The sequence below is a fragment of the Mesoplodon bidens genome, assembly GCF_964165515.1.
Source record: "Mesoplodon bidens genome assembly, chromosome: 11".
Lineage (NCBI taxonomy): Eukaryota > Metazoa > Chordata > Mammalia > Artiodactyla > Ziphiidae > Mesoplodon > Mesoplodon bidens.
The window spans coordinates 33,780,738-33,799,484 of record NC_138167.1 but is presented as its reverse complement, the minus strand read 5'-3'; the positions used below and the strand labels follow the sequence as shown (position 1 = coordinate 33,799,484).

The window sequence follows — 18,747 nt, the reverse complement described above, 5'->3', positions numbered from 1 at the left end:
GGAGTTCCCTTGTATATTATGAGTTGTCTTTCTCTTTCTGCTTTGAGTCTCTTTATATTTAACTTTTGACAGTTTAATTATAATGTGTCTTGGTATGGATCTCTTTGGGCTCATCTTGTTTGGGATTCTCTGTGCTTCCCAAACCTGGATGTCTATTTCCTTCCCCAGGTTAGAAATGTTTTCAGCCATTATTTCTTCAAATAAGTTTTCTGCCCCTTTCTCTCTCTCTCTTCTCTTTCTGGGACCCTTATAAAGTGAATGCTAGTATGCTACATGTTGTCCCACAAGTCCCTTAAGTTATTCTCATTTTTAAAAATTCTTTTTTCTTTTAGCCATTCTGTTTGGATGATTTCTACTACCTTGTCTTCCAGGTCACTGATCTGTTCTTCTGTTTCAACTAGCTATTGAATCCCTCTAGTGTATTTTTCAGTTCAGTTATTGTATTCTTCAGCTTTATGACTTCTGTTTGGTTCTTTCTTTTGTGTTCTTTCTCTTTGTTGAAGGCCTCACTGTGTTCTTCATTCTTCTCCTGAGTTGGGTGAGCATCTTTATGACCATTACTTTGAACTCTTTATCAGGTAAATTACTTATCTCCATTTCATTAGGGTTTTTTTTTTTTTCCCTGAAGTTTTATCTTGTTCCTTTATTTGGAACATTTTCTTCTGTTTCCTCATTTTGCTTGACTCTCTGTGTTTGTTTTGATGTATTATGCAAAACAGCCATCTCTCAGTCTTCAAAGATTGTCCCAGTCTCGATGTGGTCCTTTCATAATTTCTGGGGGAGTAGGAATTCAGCTGTTTCTGGGGTTATTTTCAGAGTAAACTGTTTTATGTGTAGCTGTATGTTTGTTGTGTCTGTGGGAGGAACTGAATTCAGGATCTTCCTACCCAGCCATCTTGAACCACCCTCTGTTCATTTCCACTTTCTTAACTATTGTTTGCGTGACCTGATTTCCTCATACATCACCATCCTGGCTGCCCATCTGGATGGTCTCTAGTTTGCCAGTATTTGATAAATATGAATGTTACCATCATATGACATATTTTGGGGTTTTTTTTTTGAATTTTATTTTATTTTTTTATAAAGCATGTTCTTATTAGTTATCTATTTTATACATATTAGTGTGTATATGTCAATCCCAATTCATCCCAACACCGTCACCCCCCACACCCCCCGCTTTCCCCCTTTGGTGTCCATACGTTTGTTCTCTACATCTGTGTCTCTATTTCCGCCTTGCAAACTGGTTCATCTGTACCATTTCTCTAGATTCCACATATATGCATTAATATACAATATTTGTTTTTCTCTTTCTGACTGACTTCACTCTGTATGACAGTCTCTAGGTCCATCCACGTACCTACAAATGACCCAATTTCATTCCTTTTTATGGCTAATATTCCATTGTATATATGTACCACATCTCCTTTATCCATTCATCTGTTGATGGGCATTTAGGTTGCTTCTATGACCTGGTTATTGTAAATAGTGCTGCAATGAACATTGGGGTGCATGTGTCTTTTTGAATTATGGTTTTCTCTGGGTATATGCCCAGTAGTGGGATTGCTGGGTCATATGGTAGGTCTATTTTTAGTTTTTTAAGGAACCTCCATACTGTTCTCCATAGTGGCTGTATCAATTTACATTCCCACCAACAGTGCAAGAGGGTTCCCTTTTCTCCACACCCTCTCCAGCATTTATTGTTTGTAGATTTTCTGATGATGCCCATTCTCACTGGTTTCAGGTGATACCTCATTGTAGTTTTGATTTGCATTTCTCTAATAATTGGTGATGTTGAGCAGCTTTTCATGTACCTCTTGGCCATCTGCATGTCTTCTTTGGAGAAACGTCTATTTAGGTCTTCTGCCCATTTTTTGATTGGGTTGTTTGTTTTTTTAATATTGAGCTGCATGAGCTGTTTATATATTTTGGAGATTAATCCTTTCTCCATTGATTCATTTGCAAATATTTTCTCCCATTGTGAGGGGTGTCTTTTCATCTTATTTATGGTTTCCCTTGCTGTGCAAAAGCTTTTAAGTTTCATTAGGTACCATTTGTTTATTTTTGTTTTTATTTCCATTACTCTAGGAGATGAGTCAAAAAAGATCTTGCTGTGATTTATGTCAATAGGAGGTTCTTCCTACGTTTTCCTCTAAGAGTTTTATAGTGTTCAGTCTTACATTTAGGTCTTTAATTCATTTTGAGTTTATATTTGTGTATGGTGTTAGGGAGTGTTCTAATTTCATTCTTTTACATGTAGCTGTCCAGTTTTCCCAGCACCACTTATTGAAGAGACAGTCTTTTCTCCATTGTATATCCTTGCCTCCTTTGTCATAGATTAGTTCACCATAGGTGTGTGGGTTTATCTCTGGGCTTTGTATGCTGTTCCATTGATCTATCTTTCTGTTTTTGTGCCAGTACCATATTGTCTTGATTACTGTAGCTTCGTAGTATAGTCTGAAGGCAGGGCATCTGATTCCTCCAGCTCCATTTTTTTCCCCTCAAGATTGCTTTGGCTATTTGAGGTCTTTTGTGTCTCCATACAAATTTTCAGATTTTTTGTTCTAGTTCTATAAAAAATGCCATTGGTAAGTTGATAGGGATTGCATTGAATCTGTAGATTGCTTTGGGTACTATAGTCATTTTCACAATGTTGATTCTTCCAGTCTAAGAACATGGTATATCTCCCCATCTGTTTGTGTCATCTTTGATTTCTTTCATCAGCATCTTAGTTTTCTGAGTACAGGTCTTTTACCTCCTTAGATAGGTTTATTCCTAGGTATTTTATTCTTTTTGTTGCAATGGTGAATGAGATTGTTTCCTTAATTTCTCTTTCTGATGTTTCATTGTTAGTGTACAGAAATGCAAGAGATTTCTGTGCATTAATTTTGTGTCTTTCAACTGTACCAAATTCATTGATTAGCTCTAGTAGTTTTCTGGTGGCATCTTTAGGATTATCTATGTATAGCATCATGTCGTCTGCAAACAGTGACAGTTTTACTTCTTCTTTTCCAAATCTGTATTCCTTGTATTTATTTTTCTTGTCTAATTGCCATGGCTAGGACTTCCAAAACTATGTTGAATAATAGTGGTGAGAGTGGACATCCTTGTCTTGTTCCTTATGTTAGTGGAAATGGTTTCAGTTTTTCATCGAGAATGATGTTTGCTGTGGGTTTGTCGTATACGGTCTTTATTATGTTGAGGTAGGTTCCTTCTGTGCCCATTTTCTGGAGAATTTTTATCATAAACGGGTGTTGAATTTTGTCAAAAGCTTTTCCTGCATCTATTGAGATGATCATGTGTTTTTTTATTCTTCAATTTGTTAATATGATATTTCACATTGATTGATTTGTGTATATTGAAGAATCCTTGCATCCCTGGGATAAATCCCAGTTGATCATGGTGTATGATCCTTTTAATGTGTTGTTGGATTCTGTTTGCTGGTATTTTGTTAAGGATTTTTGCATCTATATTCATCAGTGATATTGGTTTGTAATTTTCTTTCTTTTGTAGTATCTTTTTATGGTTTTGGAATCTGGGTGATGGTGGCATTGCAGAATGAATTTGGGAGTGTTTCTTCCTCTGCAATTTTTTGGAAGAGTTTGAGAAGGATGGGTGTTAGCTCTTTTCTAAATGTTTGACAGAATTCACCTGTGAAGGCATCTGGTAGTGGACTTTTGTTTGTTGGAAGATTTTTTAAAAAAATTTATGCATTTAATTAACCAATTAATTTATTTTTGGCTGCACTGAGTCTTTGTTGCTGTGCGCAGGCTTTCTCTAGTTGCAATGAGTGGGTGCTACTCTTCGTTGTGGTGCGCAGGCTTCTCATTGCAGTGGCATCTCTTGTTGCAGAGCACGGGCTCTAGGCGCATGGGCTTCAGTAGTTGTGGCATGTGGGCTCAGTAATTGTGGCTCGTGGGCTTCAGAATGCAGGCTCAGTAGTTGTGGTGTATGGGCTTAGTTGCTCTGTGGCATGTGGGATCTTCCCAAACCATGGCTCAAACCCCTGTCTGCTGCATTGGCAGGCTGATTCTTAATCACTGCACCACCAGGGAAGCTGTTGGAAGATTTTTAATTACAGTTTCAATTTCATTACTTGTGATTGGCCTGTTCATATTTTCTACTTCTTTCTGGTTTCGTCTAGGAAGGTTACACCTTTCTAAGAATTTATCCATTTCTTCCAGGTTGTCCATTTTATTGGCATACAGTTGCTTGCAGTCATCTCATGATGCTTTGTATTTCTGCAGTGTCCATTGTAACATCTCCTTTTTCATTTCTAATTTTATTGATTGGAGTCTTCTCCCTCTTTTTCTTGATGAGCCTGGCTAAAGGTTTATCAATTTTGTTTATCTTCTCAAAGAACCAGCTTTTAGTTTTATTGATCTTTGCTTCTATTTCATTTATTTCTGCTATCATCTTTACGATTTCTTTCCTTCTATTAACTTTGGGTTTTGTTTGTTCTTCTTTCTCTAGTTCATCTAGGTGTAAGGTTACATTGTTTATTTGAGATGTTTCTTGTTTCTTGAGGTAGGATTGTATTGCTACAAACTTCTCTCTTAGAACTGCTTTTGCTGCATCCCATAGGTTTTGGATCATCGTGTTTTCATATTCATTTGTCTCTAGGTATTTTTTGATTTCCTCATTGATTTCTTCAGTGATCTCTTGGTTATTCAGTAACATATTGTTTAGCCTCCATGTGTTTGTGATTTTTACGTGTTTTTCCCTGTAATTTATTTCTAATCTCATAGCGTTGTGGTCAGAAAAGATGCTTGATATGATTTTAATTTTCTTAAATTTACCGAGGCTTGATTTGTGACCCAAGATGTGATCTATCCTGGAGAATGTTCTGTGTACACTTGAGAAGAAAGTGTAATCTGCTCTTTTTGGATTGAATGTACTATAAATATCCATTAGATCTATCTGGTCTGTTGTGTCATTTAAAGCTTGTGTTTCCTTATAAATTTTCTGTCTGGATGATCTGTGTTTTGGTGTAAGTGAGATGTTAAAGTCCCCCTCTATCACTGTGTTACTGTCAATTTCCTCTTTTATAGCTGTTAGCATTTGCCTAATGTATTGAGGTGCTCCTATGTTGGGTGCATATTTATTTATAATTGTTATATCTTCTTCTTGGATTGATCCCTTATTCATTATGTAGTGTCCTTCCTTGTCCTTTGTAACATTTTTTATTTTAAAGTATATTTCATCTGCTAAGAGTACTGATACTCCAGCTTTGTTTGATTTCAATTTGCATGGACTATCTTTTTCCATCCCCTCACTTTCAGTCTGTATGTGTCCCTAGGTTTGAAGTGGGTCTCTTGTAGACAACACACATACAGGTCTCGTTTTCGTATCCATTGAGCAAGCCTGTGTCTTTTGGTTGGAGCATTTAATCCATTCACATTTAAGGTAATTATCGATATGTATGTTCCTATTACCATTATCTTAATTGTTATGGGTTTGTTTTTGTAGGTCCTTTTCTCCTCTTGTGTTTCCCACTTAGAGAAGTTCCTTTAGCATTTGTTGTAGAGCTGGTTTGGTGCTGTTGAATCCTCTTAGCTTTTGCTTGTCTGTAAAGCTTTTGATTTCTTCATAGAATCTGAATGAGATCCTTGCTGGCTAGAGTAATCTTGGTTGTAGGTTCTTCCCTTTCATCACTTTAAATATATCGTGCCACTCCCTCCTAGCTTGTAGAGTTTCTGCTGAGAAATCAGCTGTTAACCTTATGGGAGTTCCGTTGTATGTTATTTGTTGTTTTTCCCTTGTTGATTTTAATAATTTTTGTTTGTCTTTAATTTTTGTCAATTTGATTACTATGTGTCTCGGTGTGTTTCTCCTTGGGTTTATCCTGTATGGGACTCTCTCTGTGCTTCCTGGACTTGGGTGGCTATTTCCTTTCCCATGTTAGGGAAGTTTCCAACTATAATGTCTTCAAATATTTTCTCAGGTCCTTTCTCTCTCTCTTCTCCTTCTGGGACCCCTATAATGCGAATGTTGGTGCATTTAATGTTGTCTCAGAGCTCTCTTAGCTTGTCTTCATTTCTTTTCATTCTTTTTTTCTTTAGTCTGTTGCACGGCAGTGAATTCCACCATTCTGTCTTTCAGGTCACTTATCTGTTCTTCTGCATCAGTTATTCTGCTACTGATTCCTTCTAGTGTACTTTTCATTTCAGTTATTGTATTATTCATCTCTGTTTGTTTTTTAATTCTTCTAGGTCTTTGTTAAACATTTCTTGCATCTTCTTGATCTCTGTCTCCATTCTTTTTCCAAGGTCCTGGATCTCTTCACTATCATTGTTCTGAATTCTTTTTCTGGTAGGTTGCCTATCTCCACTTCATTTCATTGTTTTTCTCAGATCTTATCTTGTTCCTTCATCTGGTACATAGCCCTCTGCCTTTTCATTTTGTCTATAGTTCTGTGAATGTGGTTTTAATTCCACAGGCTGCAGGACTGTAATTCTTCTTGCTTCTGCTGTGTACCCTCTCACCATCATGTAACATTTAATGTTTGTCTTGTAGAACAGAGTGCCATTTCCCAAATTTGGCACTGGTAAAGAGGTCAGCTTAAAGAACCTAGCCTATGGGCTTCCCTGGTGGCGCAGTGGTTGAGAGTCCGCCTGCCGATGCAGGGGACACGGGTTCGTGCCCCGGTCTGGGAAGATCCCACATGCCGCGGAGCGTCTAGGCCCGTGAGCCATAGCTGCTGAGCCTGCGCGTCCGGAGCCTGTGCTCCACAATGGGAGAGGCCACAACAGTGAGAGGCCTGCGTACCACAAAAAAAAAAAAAAAAAGAACCTAGCCTAAGAGAAACTTTAAAAGGCATTCACTGTTCTTGATGAAAGCAAATGCTTCCTTTATGTTCATTGCTATTACAAGAGATTCATTCAGTCTGGTTGATTGGTAAAAGCTCTATTTCAGTATTTTATTTCTTTCAATCAATTTGATGGCTTCTTTTAAAATTCTTCCTTAATTAAAAAAGAAAATTCCGAATTTTTTCAGAAAAAAATTTTTTTAATGAAAATCATGACAATAAGTTACAGCACATGTTTAACCATATTTACATAAATACCATTATGTAACTTCTTTTTTGCAAGGTGATCATAAAAAGATAGGTGTATTTTCCCCTGAGGGCTATTGTTTTAGAAGAGGAAAGGGGGGCTTCCCTGGTGGCGCAGTGGTTGAGAATCCGCCTGACAATGCAGGGGACACGGGTTCATACCCCGGTCCGGTAGGATCCCACATGCTGCGGAGTGGCTGGGCCCATGAGCCATGGCCGCTGAGCCTGCATGTCTGGACCCTGTGCTCCGCAACAGGAGAGGCCACAGCAGTGAAAGGCCCGTGTACCGCAAAAAAAAAAAAAAAAAAAAAAAAAAAAAGAAGAGGAAAGGGGCTGAAGACAGCAAGAAAACTTTCCACTATTTTGATTTGGAGGTCCAAATACAAGTATGTAACAGTGAATACATGTTAAAGTGTGAGAGAGATAACTCTAAATTTATTGGTATGTGACATTATGTCATTATTTGAAATAATGAGCCAAGTTTAGTTTGTGCTTCACTTACGTTCTAGATGTTTGGAGCTGTAAAGCATAATAAAGACCACTCAGAGACCAGTGGTATTTTCAATCCTGGTTGCCCATTAACATGACCCACCTGGCATGCTAGAATAATATCAATGCTAGGGACACAATGCAGACCAAATCTGAATATTGGGCTCCATATGTTAAATGAGTACACATACCTACAATTTTATAGTTGAAAATGACTAGAGAAATTTCCTCATCCAAAGTGAAAAGCAAATTAGTGGCAGAATGATTTTTCCTTTTTTAAAAAATTTATCATAATTTTATTCATCTTTTAAAAATTTCTTTTATTGGAGTATAGTTGATTTACAATGTTGTGTTAGTTTCTGCTCTACAGCAAAGTATCTCCACTCCTTTTTAGATACTCTTTCCAAATAGGTCATTACAGAGTATTAAGTAGAGTCCCCTGTGCTCTACAGTAGGTCCCTATTAGTTATCCATTTTATATATAGTGTGTATATGTTAATCCCAATCTCCCAATTTATCCCTCCCTCCCTTCCCCCCCAGTAATCATAAGTTTGTTTTCTACATCTGTGACTCTCTTTCTGTTTTATAAATAAGTTCATTGATTTTTCCTGTTAACCTAAACCATCTTCTGGCTTGGTGGCAAAGGAATTAAGAGAAATTTAACTCTCCATGATTTAGGCCAGAACATCATTTTTCATTTTATGGGTACAAGTTTCTATTGTTTGGGCAGTGAAGGTGTTTGGATCTGTGACATATAGCATTAGAAACGTAATTCCATTCATCAGCTAAAAGCCTGGTTTTTTGTTAAAAGATCCATCCTAATTGGGTACGAAGAAATTCTCCAGCACTAAATGAATATGCTTCATCTGCAATATCTTCCCCTCCCTCCTCCCTGAATGTCCTGGTATTCCCCATTGATCTAAGTTAAGCTCAAATCCCATCTATGCCATAATGTTTTACCTGCCATGATAGCATTTATCCACAGTACTTTCTCATTCTGCAACTCTGCGATTAACCAATAACTCTTAAGGGATGGGCAATGGCCACCTTTTGAGCAAGAAGACCCTCCAGATGGGCCTCAAATTGATTTGAAAATATAAGTTCTTTATTTATTCTCATTAAAAATTATGTAAAATTTGACACATTTTTATGTTCAACCGACATACTGAGTTATTAAAACCTACAAAAATTTGGTACTCATAAACTAAAATTGGCTTATTATTACTAAGGTTTTAAAACCAGTATAATACCAAAAAGTCTAATGTCCACACAAATCTAGGCCTCATTCATTCATTCTTCCATTTATTAAGTGCCTACCATGTACTAGGTAGGAGTCTAGGCTCATCTTAAAATATTCTTACTATGCATGTACACATGGCTATTTGAAATTCCTGCCAATTGTGGGAAGGACATTTGTTAGCATCATATCATCAGTTGTCTTGAGGTGGTTGTAGATTGCAATTGCTTCTATTCTTTTTAGTCCTTAAGTGATAAATTACTGTTGGTTTAGCTCTTTCATTAGCAATTTGATTTTTTATTGATTAACCATACAGCAGCTAGTGATGAATATCTGCACCAGCAGTATTTTTTACTGCAGTATTTCAATAATCAGGCTTGTAGGCATGCGATTCAAGAGTGCCTCTCTTTCATATTTATATTTCAAAAACAGATTTGTATATACCACCCTCCAAGCTAAAATTACTTGTACACTGACTTTTCATTATAATCATCTAGATTTTTTGCACAGAAATTTGAAAATGGTTAAGGTAAATGATCTTGGAGTCTGTCACTCCACCTAAATGTAGGACTTGGTTAGAAAAGTGTAATAACTACTGGTCTAAACCACTCCATGGGTTCCTAGTTGCCTGTTTTCTCTAATATTCATTTGGGTACTTTATCAACTTACGTCTTAAATTCACTGGACTGTAATCTCCTGTAGATAGGGGTACTGTCTCATGACTCCATAGTACTCTGCCTGATGCTGACATGTTGACATGTCCTTAATGAACATTTGATTGATTGATTTTCTAAATGATTCACACAGAACTGAACCTAATGCCCAAAGCTCAGTCATTAAGGCAAGTCTGTATAAGTGAACACATCTGTTTTATTCCTTGATGTATGTACATTTATTAAGATGCTTAGTTAATTTTAATTACTGTCTTAATAATTTTGATAGAATTTTGACTCTGGTGAAGTACAAAATGTAATAGGTAAAAACAAATTAAAAAATCAAGAAATGTTAAAAAATTCCTGATGCTTATCTAGTTCCCTATTGAACCTCATTGTCATACTAGGAATTATGAGTTATTAATGTATGTGTAGCCTTTTAAAAATAAATTTATTTTTGGCTGTGTTGGGTCTTCGTTGCTATGCGTGGGCTTTCTCTAGTTGTGGCAAGCGGGGGCTACTCTTCGTTGTGGTGCACAGGCTTCTCATTGGGGTGGCTTCTCTTGTTTCAGAGCATGGACTCTAGAGTGCGCGAGCTTCAGTAGTTGTGGCATGCAGGCTCAGTAGTTGTGGCTCGTGGGCTTAGCTGCTCTGGGGCATGTGGGATCTTCCTGGACCAGGGCTCGAATCCATGTCCCCTGCATTGGCAGGTGGATTCTTAACCACTGTGCCACCAGGGAAGTCCCTTGTATGTGTAATCTTTAAGGGATGAAATTACTAATAAGAAAACTAAAATAATAAAAGCCAGAATTACAGCTCAGAATTAATGGTTTTATAGACAAGTTGGAGTCACCTGACATTTTTATTATTCATATCATTCCAAAATAAGATGAATTGAGCTGATGCACATCAGGTGGAAGCTACAGTAACAAGATGTATTTTAGGAGAAAACAATTTAAACAAAGTTACTTAATCTTAGTGCATTAAATCAAATCATCCATATTCATCAACATTTTTGACTCAGTGATATAGAAAAGTATAAAAGGGAAGACAAAAGACATGTTGACAAGTGGCAAATCAGTAGGATGACTGTGAGTTCACAAGGTTTACAAATAATGGCTTCTTGTTCTGTATTAACAAACTGGAATAAATTAGCTAGATCATTTGGATTCCACTTTGATTCCCAATTACTGCTTTATTTCTTTAAAGAAAAATGGGTGCAAATATTATAATGTGACTTTAGGCACTGAAAACACCAGTCTTTTTTAGGATGACTTTCTAGTTCACTACCAGTATTTCACTGACAAATTCTCCAAGAATATGTGTTAGTTCTATTTTCTAACCACCACCTACCTCGTATTACAAAACCAAAGGTATTGCCTTCTTTATGTAACGTGACCTCCACCGTTCGGAAAATAACACTCGATCCTTGAACAGCTGAATGCAGGAAAGAGAGAGAAAATATAAGTCTTACATCATAATAACGTCTCTGGATTTTTTGACAGGCATAAAATACTACAATTCCCTTGCTGCAAATAATTCTTGTTGAGTAATAAAACAGCAAAAAAATCTGTTTTTAAAGAAAATGTTACAAAAAATAATTGGAATGACATACAAAACCATAAAATAGTCATGTGCATAAATGACTTATATAGGTCCAGGTGGAATCAAAATCAGAGATACTTCCTTTCCTCCCTTGTAGGCAGTTTTTAGACAGAGCATAATATTCACATTGTTAAAATTCTATATAACAAGAGAGACAATCTCCATATGATAAATAGAATTGTTTTCCTTTTGTATAATGCAAAAATAATATGATTTTTATAAAACTTATGAAATAATTACTGCCTCTATATTTATTTTTGCAGCTAGCACAAGAAGGAAAAGTATTACTGTCAGATTACCATTAATAGGTTAAGCTGATGCAAATTGATTTTCTGACATGGTGCATAGCAATTAAACAAAGATAACAGCAACCTGAATGAAACTTGGAGAGAAAAAGAAATTCGAAGTACATTCAAAATATTATTACTGACTAATAAAATAAAGATCTACTTAATTTTACTTGATATTATCATGCTTAGGTTGTGTTTGCCTGGTTACTGCTCTCATTTCACAAAATGAAATTCCATTGCCAAGTTGCTATCTCTAACTACATTATACACAAGGGGATAAGTTATATGAAGTTATATGAATAGTAACTAAACTACTCTTTAAGACTGTTTTTTCAAGAAACTAGTAATTCTGATTATACAGTATACTCTTGCTAGATTTAAAAAATATTTTATCATTATGGATACAAGGATATTTTTATTCATGGAGACAAGGGTTGGCAATCTATAGAATTTGATGGTCTTAACTCCTTGTCTTGAATTTGTACAGTGATGTCTAATTGTCTAAGGCTGTGTTCATTATCAATGACACATTTTTTACATTGTTACTAGATCCTGAAGGGCTTATTACATCAAGCTGTCAACAAGAAACATACAGACAGAATTTAAAGGTATCTTTGAAAAGAACGTTTCTTGCCATTGACAGAAATAGGAAGTAATTTTAATTAAGCATTAATTATAATTATTTTTTAATTATCAGAAATTCTGAATCCTCAAAGGAATGGACATGATTATGAAAAGTACACAGTTACATTCACAAAACTGCACGCAGCCAGCTGGGACATAAAGTACAATAAGAACTTGGATCTGCTAAAAAAACAACATAAACCTACAGTTGAACAAAATGTTTTGGTACGCTGCTGATTTAATTAAATGTCATATTCTTGCTATCAGGGGAATTTCAGTTTATTCTAATCAGCTAGGAACAGTGCATACAAATAGCTGAAAGTGTTGAGGTACGGTTTTAATTAAATGTAAAAAACTGAGTTCAAACCAAAAGTTTTCTTATTTCCATGACCCAACAAGCCACTTGAAGACCTGGTTAGGAACATGATCTTTCTGTTCTATTAAGGAAAAGATATGGAGAGAAATAATTAATGAGCATCTACTGTATGCAAGGAACTCTGCAAAGCGGTTTACAAATTTTATTTCATTTAATCATTAAATCAACTTTCAATTATATACAACCAAATTCTAATTCTGGGCCCCCTGTCCTTGTTGGCTGAGTGTCTGTTCTGGGGATGCAAAGCACTGTAATTTCAATTTTGCTTGAACTAAATCTTGCTGACCATAAAATCTTACCAACAAATCTAAAGTCAATATAGACTTCGGGGATTATCTACAGCTTTAGATTATCCACACTATTGCTGTTCATCATTTACAAAGATAAATGGGAATGTTGACTACATTTTAATATATTTAATGTAATAGATTTGGTCTTTATAATTTATATTTGCATGACTGGCTCTTGGCGACTGGGTTTTCATATTCAGCATCAGACATCCTGTTTGGCCACGTGAATTTTACTCATTACTTCACATGTGTGTATGTGGACATAGAGATCCAATAAGGGGCTTACCCCATAAATCAAACTGGGCACATACAAAGGCGAGGTAGAAACCAATTTTATAATGCAAAAATATTCCTCCCTAGTATTTTAGCTGTACTGTTGTCCCTTGTTTCTATATGTGCATATGCATATACTTCTATAACATAAAGTGACATTCTCTATTTTACTATGGTGGATTTGGTTTTTCTAAATTATCAATATATACTATTTCCCATAGGAGAATAGGAGTTGTGCACTTTCCTACCTCATTACATTGGGTTTGCACAGCTGACTTGCTTTAGCCAATGGGGTGTTAAGACACGTAAGCAGAGTCTGGAAATGTGCTCCTGTGGTTGGGCTTGTCTTGTTTTCCCTCTGCCACTGTCACAGGAAGAGCTTCCCCTGGGTAGCTGATGCTTCTTCAGACTACATCCCAGAATGAACCATGGGGAGGAGGCCTGGGATGCCCACCACGCCGCACCTCCCCCTCATATCATCATCATCATCATCATCATCATCATCACCATCATCATCTATCATCTGTCTATCTTTCTTAGAATTAGAAAAGAGAAGTAATAAGGCTGTCACAGGGACATGCTTTAACACATTTATTTGAATTAAGGAAGCATTCCTTCCAATAAAAAGCTAGTCTGATTTAGCTGATGGTTTAATGGTGAGGACTGCCTTTGAAAATAAGACTCTGTGGCAGATGTTTTCCATAAAACAAATGAGGTAAATCTGTAGCTCCAAGGTTTGAATGGAAATGGTATTCAAAGATGTATAAAATAAGCATCATGCTAAAAATTATATCCTATCCAACTACTGAAGTTTATCATAAAGAATTTTAGGTGTTAAAAATTGGATGAGAATTATGTAATATTTCAAAATTCTTTAGGGGTTATGCGACCAAAAAATTTGAAGGCACTCCTCTAGACCAATTTTGAACACACTAATACTCAAGATACAGCCTGGTAACATTCTCTCTAAATACGGTCTCAAAACACCACATAATTTTAGAGTCAAAAAGAACTTTAGAGCTCATGAAGATCAACTATTTCCTTTTCACTAAGAAACTGAATCTCAGAAAAGGTAAGTGCCCTGCCCAAGGTAAAAGTTCCATTTTTCTTCTCAGATCTGTCTCTGTACCATTCTCTCTCTTTCTCTCTCACCCTCTCTCTCTCTCTCTCTCTCGCTCTCTCTCGCTCTCTCTCTCTCTCTCACACACACACACACACACACACACACACACACACACACACACACAAACCTTCCTCCAATTCCTTCTGGACTCTGGGATTGGCTGAGCCTCAGATTGCTGTGATTGTTGAGAGAGTTACAGTCTCGGCCTCGGGTGGCCTACCTTTCATCAGGCAGCTCTCCTCCCGGGCGCTCACTGCTGCTGGCTTGCTCCTGCTCTGGCTGTCTAAGCTCAGTGAAAGGGAGGCTTATTAATCCCTTCAACCTCCCTGAACTCACAGATCTTATCAATTTATCTAACATAATAGAAGGAGACAGAGATAATCCTTGGCAAATAGACCTCTTCTATCTGATTTCTACCACAAAATTCACACTTTTGTGTTTAAAAATATTTTCTCTTTTTACATCAGCTTTACTGTGTGAGGGAGGAAAAGCTGGTATAATCACCAACCACTGAATATTTCTGATGCCCACCCTCTCCTCTTTAACCCTATGAATGCTATAGTTATTCAGGATATTACCTCTCCTTTGGGAAATTATAACAGCCTTGGGGCTTATAGCCTCTGATCTGTTCTCCATTTGACCTCTTAAAATAAGTCTAAAAACTCTGATCTGATGATGCTGTTCCTTGGCCTTAAAAGCTTTTAAAGGCTCCTTATTGCCCACTTGACACCATCCACACTCTACCCACATGGCTTATAAGGCCCTCCTTTACTTGCTTCCTGTTTACCTCACTGGCCTCATCTCTCTCTAGGCCCTCTCTTTCCCTTTGTGTTCCAGCAACTCCAAACTGTTTGCAGTTCAACCTACGTACTGGACTATCTTCTTACCTCCTTGCCATATCCTGTGCCTGGAATGTTCGTCTTCCTACTGGACCTACATAAACTCCTTCAAATCTACCCTGAAATCCCCAGATCTGGATGATCTGGATTTGCTGGATAATACTCAGCAAATCTCCACTACTGGCCTCACCCTGAGAGCTATACTAAGAGTTCCTCTTAGGAAGAGGTTGTGTTTTATTGATATTCATCTACCCACTAGAATACAAATGGTTAATCAAAGAGCATTAGCTCTAGATGTTTGACTCCTCTTAACTCCTTAACAGTGGTTTAAGATAGTGATTTCAAAGCAAACTGACTTTAAGTTCAAGAAAACACAGTACTTTCAGTGTAGTAGTAGTAGTAGTAGTAATAATAATAATAATGGTAATAATGGCTAAGACGCACTATGGCTTAGTGAGTATGTGCTTATGATCTAAATACTTTACAGGATTATAGCCTTGAATTCTTACAAAAATTCTACATCCATTATAGTTGTTTTATAGCTGAGAAACCTACGGCTCAGAGAACTTAAATAAAATGCCCAAAGTCACAAAGCTAGAAAGGGACAAAACTGACATTTAACTAGTGACACAGCCCAAGCTCTCAACACTCTATTTTACTGCCTGCTCTTAATGAAAATGAAAAACATTGTAGCAAGGTTTCAGAACACAGATTCCAATGGATTTTGTTGTAAAATCACCATTAGATTTTCAGTGTTAGATTTTATGTTAAGAATAAGAATTTATGATTAGTATGTACACTCACTCTCTGAGTGCTGTCATCTGGTCCCAAAGCTTCAAACACCATCTATAGTCCCATTACTCTTAAATTTACATTTCTAGTCCAGATCTTCCTCCCAAATGCCAAACCGTATCTCCAGCTCTCGTCTTGACATTTTCTCTCAGCATGGCAAATAGGCCCCTTAACTGTAGCATTTCAAACAACAAACTACGGATCTTCTCCTGGCAAGTCAGCTCTGCCTGCATCCTTACCCACCCCCGTTCATGGCAACTCCATCCTTCCAGTTACTCAGACTCAAAACCCCCTGTGGGCCTTCACTCCTCTCTTTCTGCACAACCCACATTAAATCCATCAGGAAATCCTGTTGGCTCTATCTTCAAAATAGATGAGGAATGTGAGTGCTTGTCACCGTCTCTACCACCATCTTTTATCTGAATCACTGAAACAGTCCTCCAAACTTCTACCCTGTCCCTGCAGTCTACTCTCAACACAGCAGCTAGAGGCGCCTTTGAAAACATACATCAGATCCTGTCACTCCTCTGCCCCAAACCATACAATGCCTTCCCGCATCGTTCAGAGCAAAACTTAAGGCCCCTCCAACGGCCTACACAGACGCTCCTATCCTTTACACTTCAGACCACCTCCCCCCACTTCTCTGCATGCTTACTCTGCTCCAGCACACCGCCCTTCTTCATGTTTCTAGAACAATGCCAGATATGTTCCTGCTTTTGATCTTAGCACTGGCTTTTCGTTCTTTCTGGAACTCTTTTCCCCCAGAAATCCATACAGCTAACTTCCTCACCTCCTTCAAGTCGCTGAGTAAGGTCATTTTTTCAGTGAAGCTGTTCCTAACCACTCTATTTAAAATTGCAATCCCATCCCCAGCCCAGCACTCCCAACCCCCCTCCTTGCTATATTTTCTTTTTCCCACAGCATTCTTGACCCCTAACATTCATACAACATACAGCTGACCCTTGAACAACATGGGTTTGACCTGCATGGCTCCATGTATATGTGGATTTTTTTCCATAGTAAACACCACAGTACTGCACTATACCTGGCTGGTTGAATCTGCAGATATGGAAGAACCTTGGTTTTGGAGGAACCACATATATGGAGGGCTCATAAGTTATGCATTGATTTTCAACTGCTCCACGTGGAGGGCTGGCACCCCTAACCGCCTTGTTGTTCAAGAGTCAATTTTAATTAACTTATTTACTGTGATTTTATTTTAATATCTGTCTTCGCCTGCTAGAATATAAATTACACCGATGTACTTTGTGGGGACTGGAACATAGTAATGCCAATAAGTCATTGCTAAACAAATGAATTATTATCGGTTAGTAATAATCAGTCTGAGTTCTCAGTAGTATAGAAGAGCGAAGAGCTGACTTTGATGCCTACTAATTTGGGAAAGATTTAATTTAAGTCTCTGTAAAAATGAGAATAATAATGAAAATAATGCCTCTCTTATAGTTTTGATTGATTTATATATTTATTATTTAACAAAAACTTTTATAGTGTCGGGCACTGTCCTAAATGCTATACAAAACCTAACTCATTTAATCCTCATAACAGATCTGTGAGTAATACCATAGATTCCTAATATCATCCCCATTTTTCAGATGTGCAAACTGAAACACAAGAAGCTTAAGTAACTTTCTCAAAGGCATGTAGCTTGTAAAAGTTGGAGCTGGGATTTAACTGGCTTTTTTTTTTTTTTTTTTTGCGGTACTTGGGCCTCTCACTGCTGTGGCCTCTCCCGTTGTGGAGCACAGGCTCCGGACGCGCAGGCTCAGCGGCCATGGCTCACGGGTCCAGCCGCTCTGCGGCACGTGGAATCTTCCCAGACTGGGGCACGAACCTGTGTCCCCTGCATCAGCAGGCGGACTCTCAACCACTGCGCCACCAGGGAAGCCCTTAACTGGCTATTTGACATCAAAGTTCAGCTCTGCTGTGCTGACTTTCTTTGTGGTGAGGATTTAAGTACCAATAAAAGGGGTTCCTTATAACGCTGGACATTTAGTAAGCTCTCAAAATATGTTGGCTGCGCTTTTATTATGTCTATTATTATTACTTAACAATGTATTCTGATTCTATTTTCATGCTTCAGAAATGAACGTAACTATACAAGAATCAATAGAAATCACGTTAAACATGCTTTTCCTAAACTTAGTCACTAAGTACAAAGCCTGGATGGAACTTAGGCACAGAATTTATAAATATGTGGACAGTTTATTAAAATAGCTTAAGTACAGTTATGATGTTCACAGATGGCCTTAATGAAATGTGAGTCCTAGATAATTGCACCATTATTTATGCTCTTTTACATTCTTCCTGAGTAGGCTATAGCAACTCAAATAAGTTTTAAATATTAAGAAACTATACTCTCCCATTCCTGTAATAAGACAATGATGGCAAAAGAGAAAAAGATAGGAACCAATAGTTTTAGGCCAAACCGTGGTGCAGCTGTTCTGCCCCTGTCTTGTAATGACTTACAGACTGGTGGCAGCTCGTACTCGACTTCAAGAACCACTCTTTCCCCGACGTTCTTCAGCAAGCTGATGATCTCGTCGTGGCGGAATCTGGCCAGGTTGATGCCATTCACTGCTTTGATATAGTCACCCACATCCAGCTGATCACTTCTGCAAAACAGAGAATGTCACCTCAGTGGACCCCTCCTTTCTGCAGGCCAGTCTGACCATACTTCCGTCTTCCCCATCATGGATAAGCATGCAAGCCCAGAATGCCGACGCAGCTGGAGTCCTGACTCCTAGGATGTGGCTGGTTCCTAAGAGCGGGTGTGCAGTGGAGGGTGGATGAGAGAGACTCAGTGGATCCCTCTTCTCATGCTGACTGCACACTTCGGAAGTCCTGTACTGGGTCTGCTGCTGTCCCCAATTTCTTCCTAACCCTCTACCTCTTTTACTTTTAAGGAGCACCGTAAAACAAAATAAAGAGAACGTTATTTTTAGTTGCTCTGCCCATAAAGAGGTGGTGCTCTTGGGGCAGATTATCCAGATCCTGGACACACTAGAATTTTCCCTTTCTTCTCATTCCCTCTCATTTTTGCTGCCTGCCTTTTGGACATTTCACCACTTTTGGTATCTTCACCAG

At 37.8% G+C, this 18,747-nt stretch overlaps 1 protein-coding gene across 11 annotated transcripts in view; it reads right to left on the bottom strand.

Moving 5' to 3' along the window:
* Positions 1 to 18,747, bottom strand: part of GRIP1 (glutamate receptor interacting protein 1) — a gene marked incomplete at its 5' end in the record, with an annotated part of 731,133 nt that overhangs the window by 159,075 nt on the left and 553,311 nt on the right. For all 11 annotated transcript variants that reach the window (XM_081250285.1, XM_081250289.1, XM_081250291.1 and 8 more), the window contains 2 exons: positions 10,784 to 10,867; positions 18,130 to 18,275. In XM_081250285.1, coding sequence (XP_081106411.1) covers positions 10,784 to 10,867; positions 18,130 to 18,275 — 230 coding nt within the window. The remainder of the gene's footprint in view (positions 1 to 10,783; positions 10,868 to 18,129; positions 18,276 to 18,747) is intronic.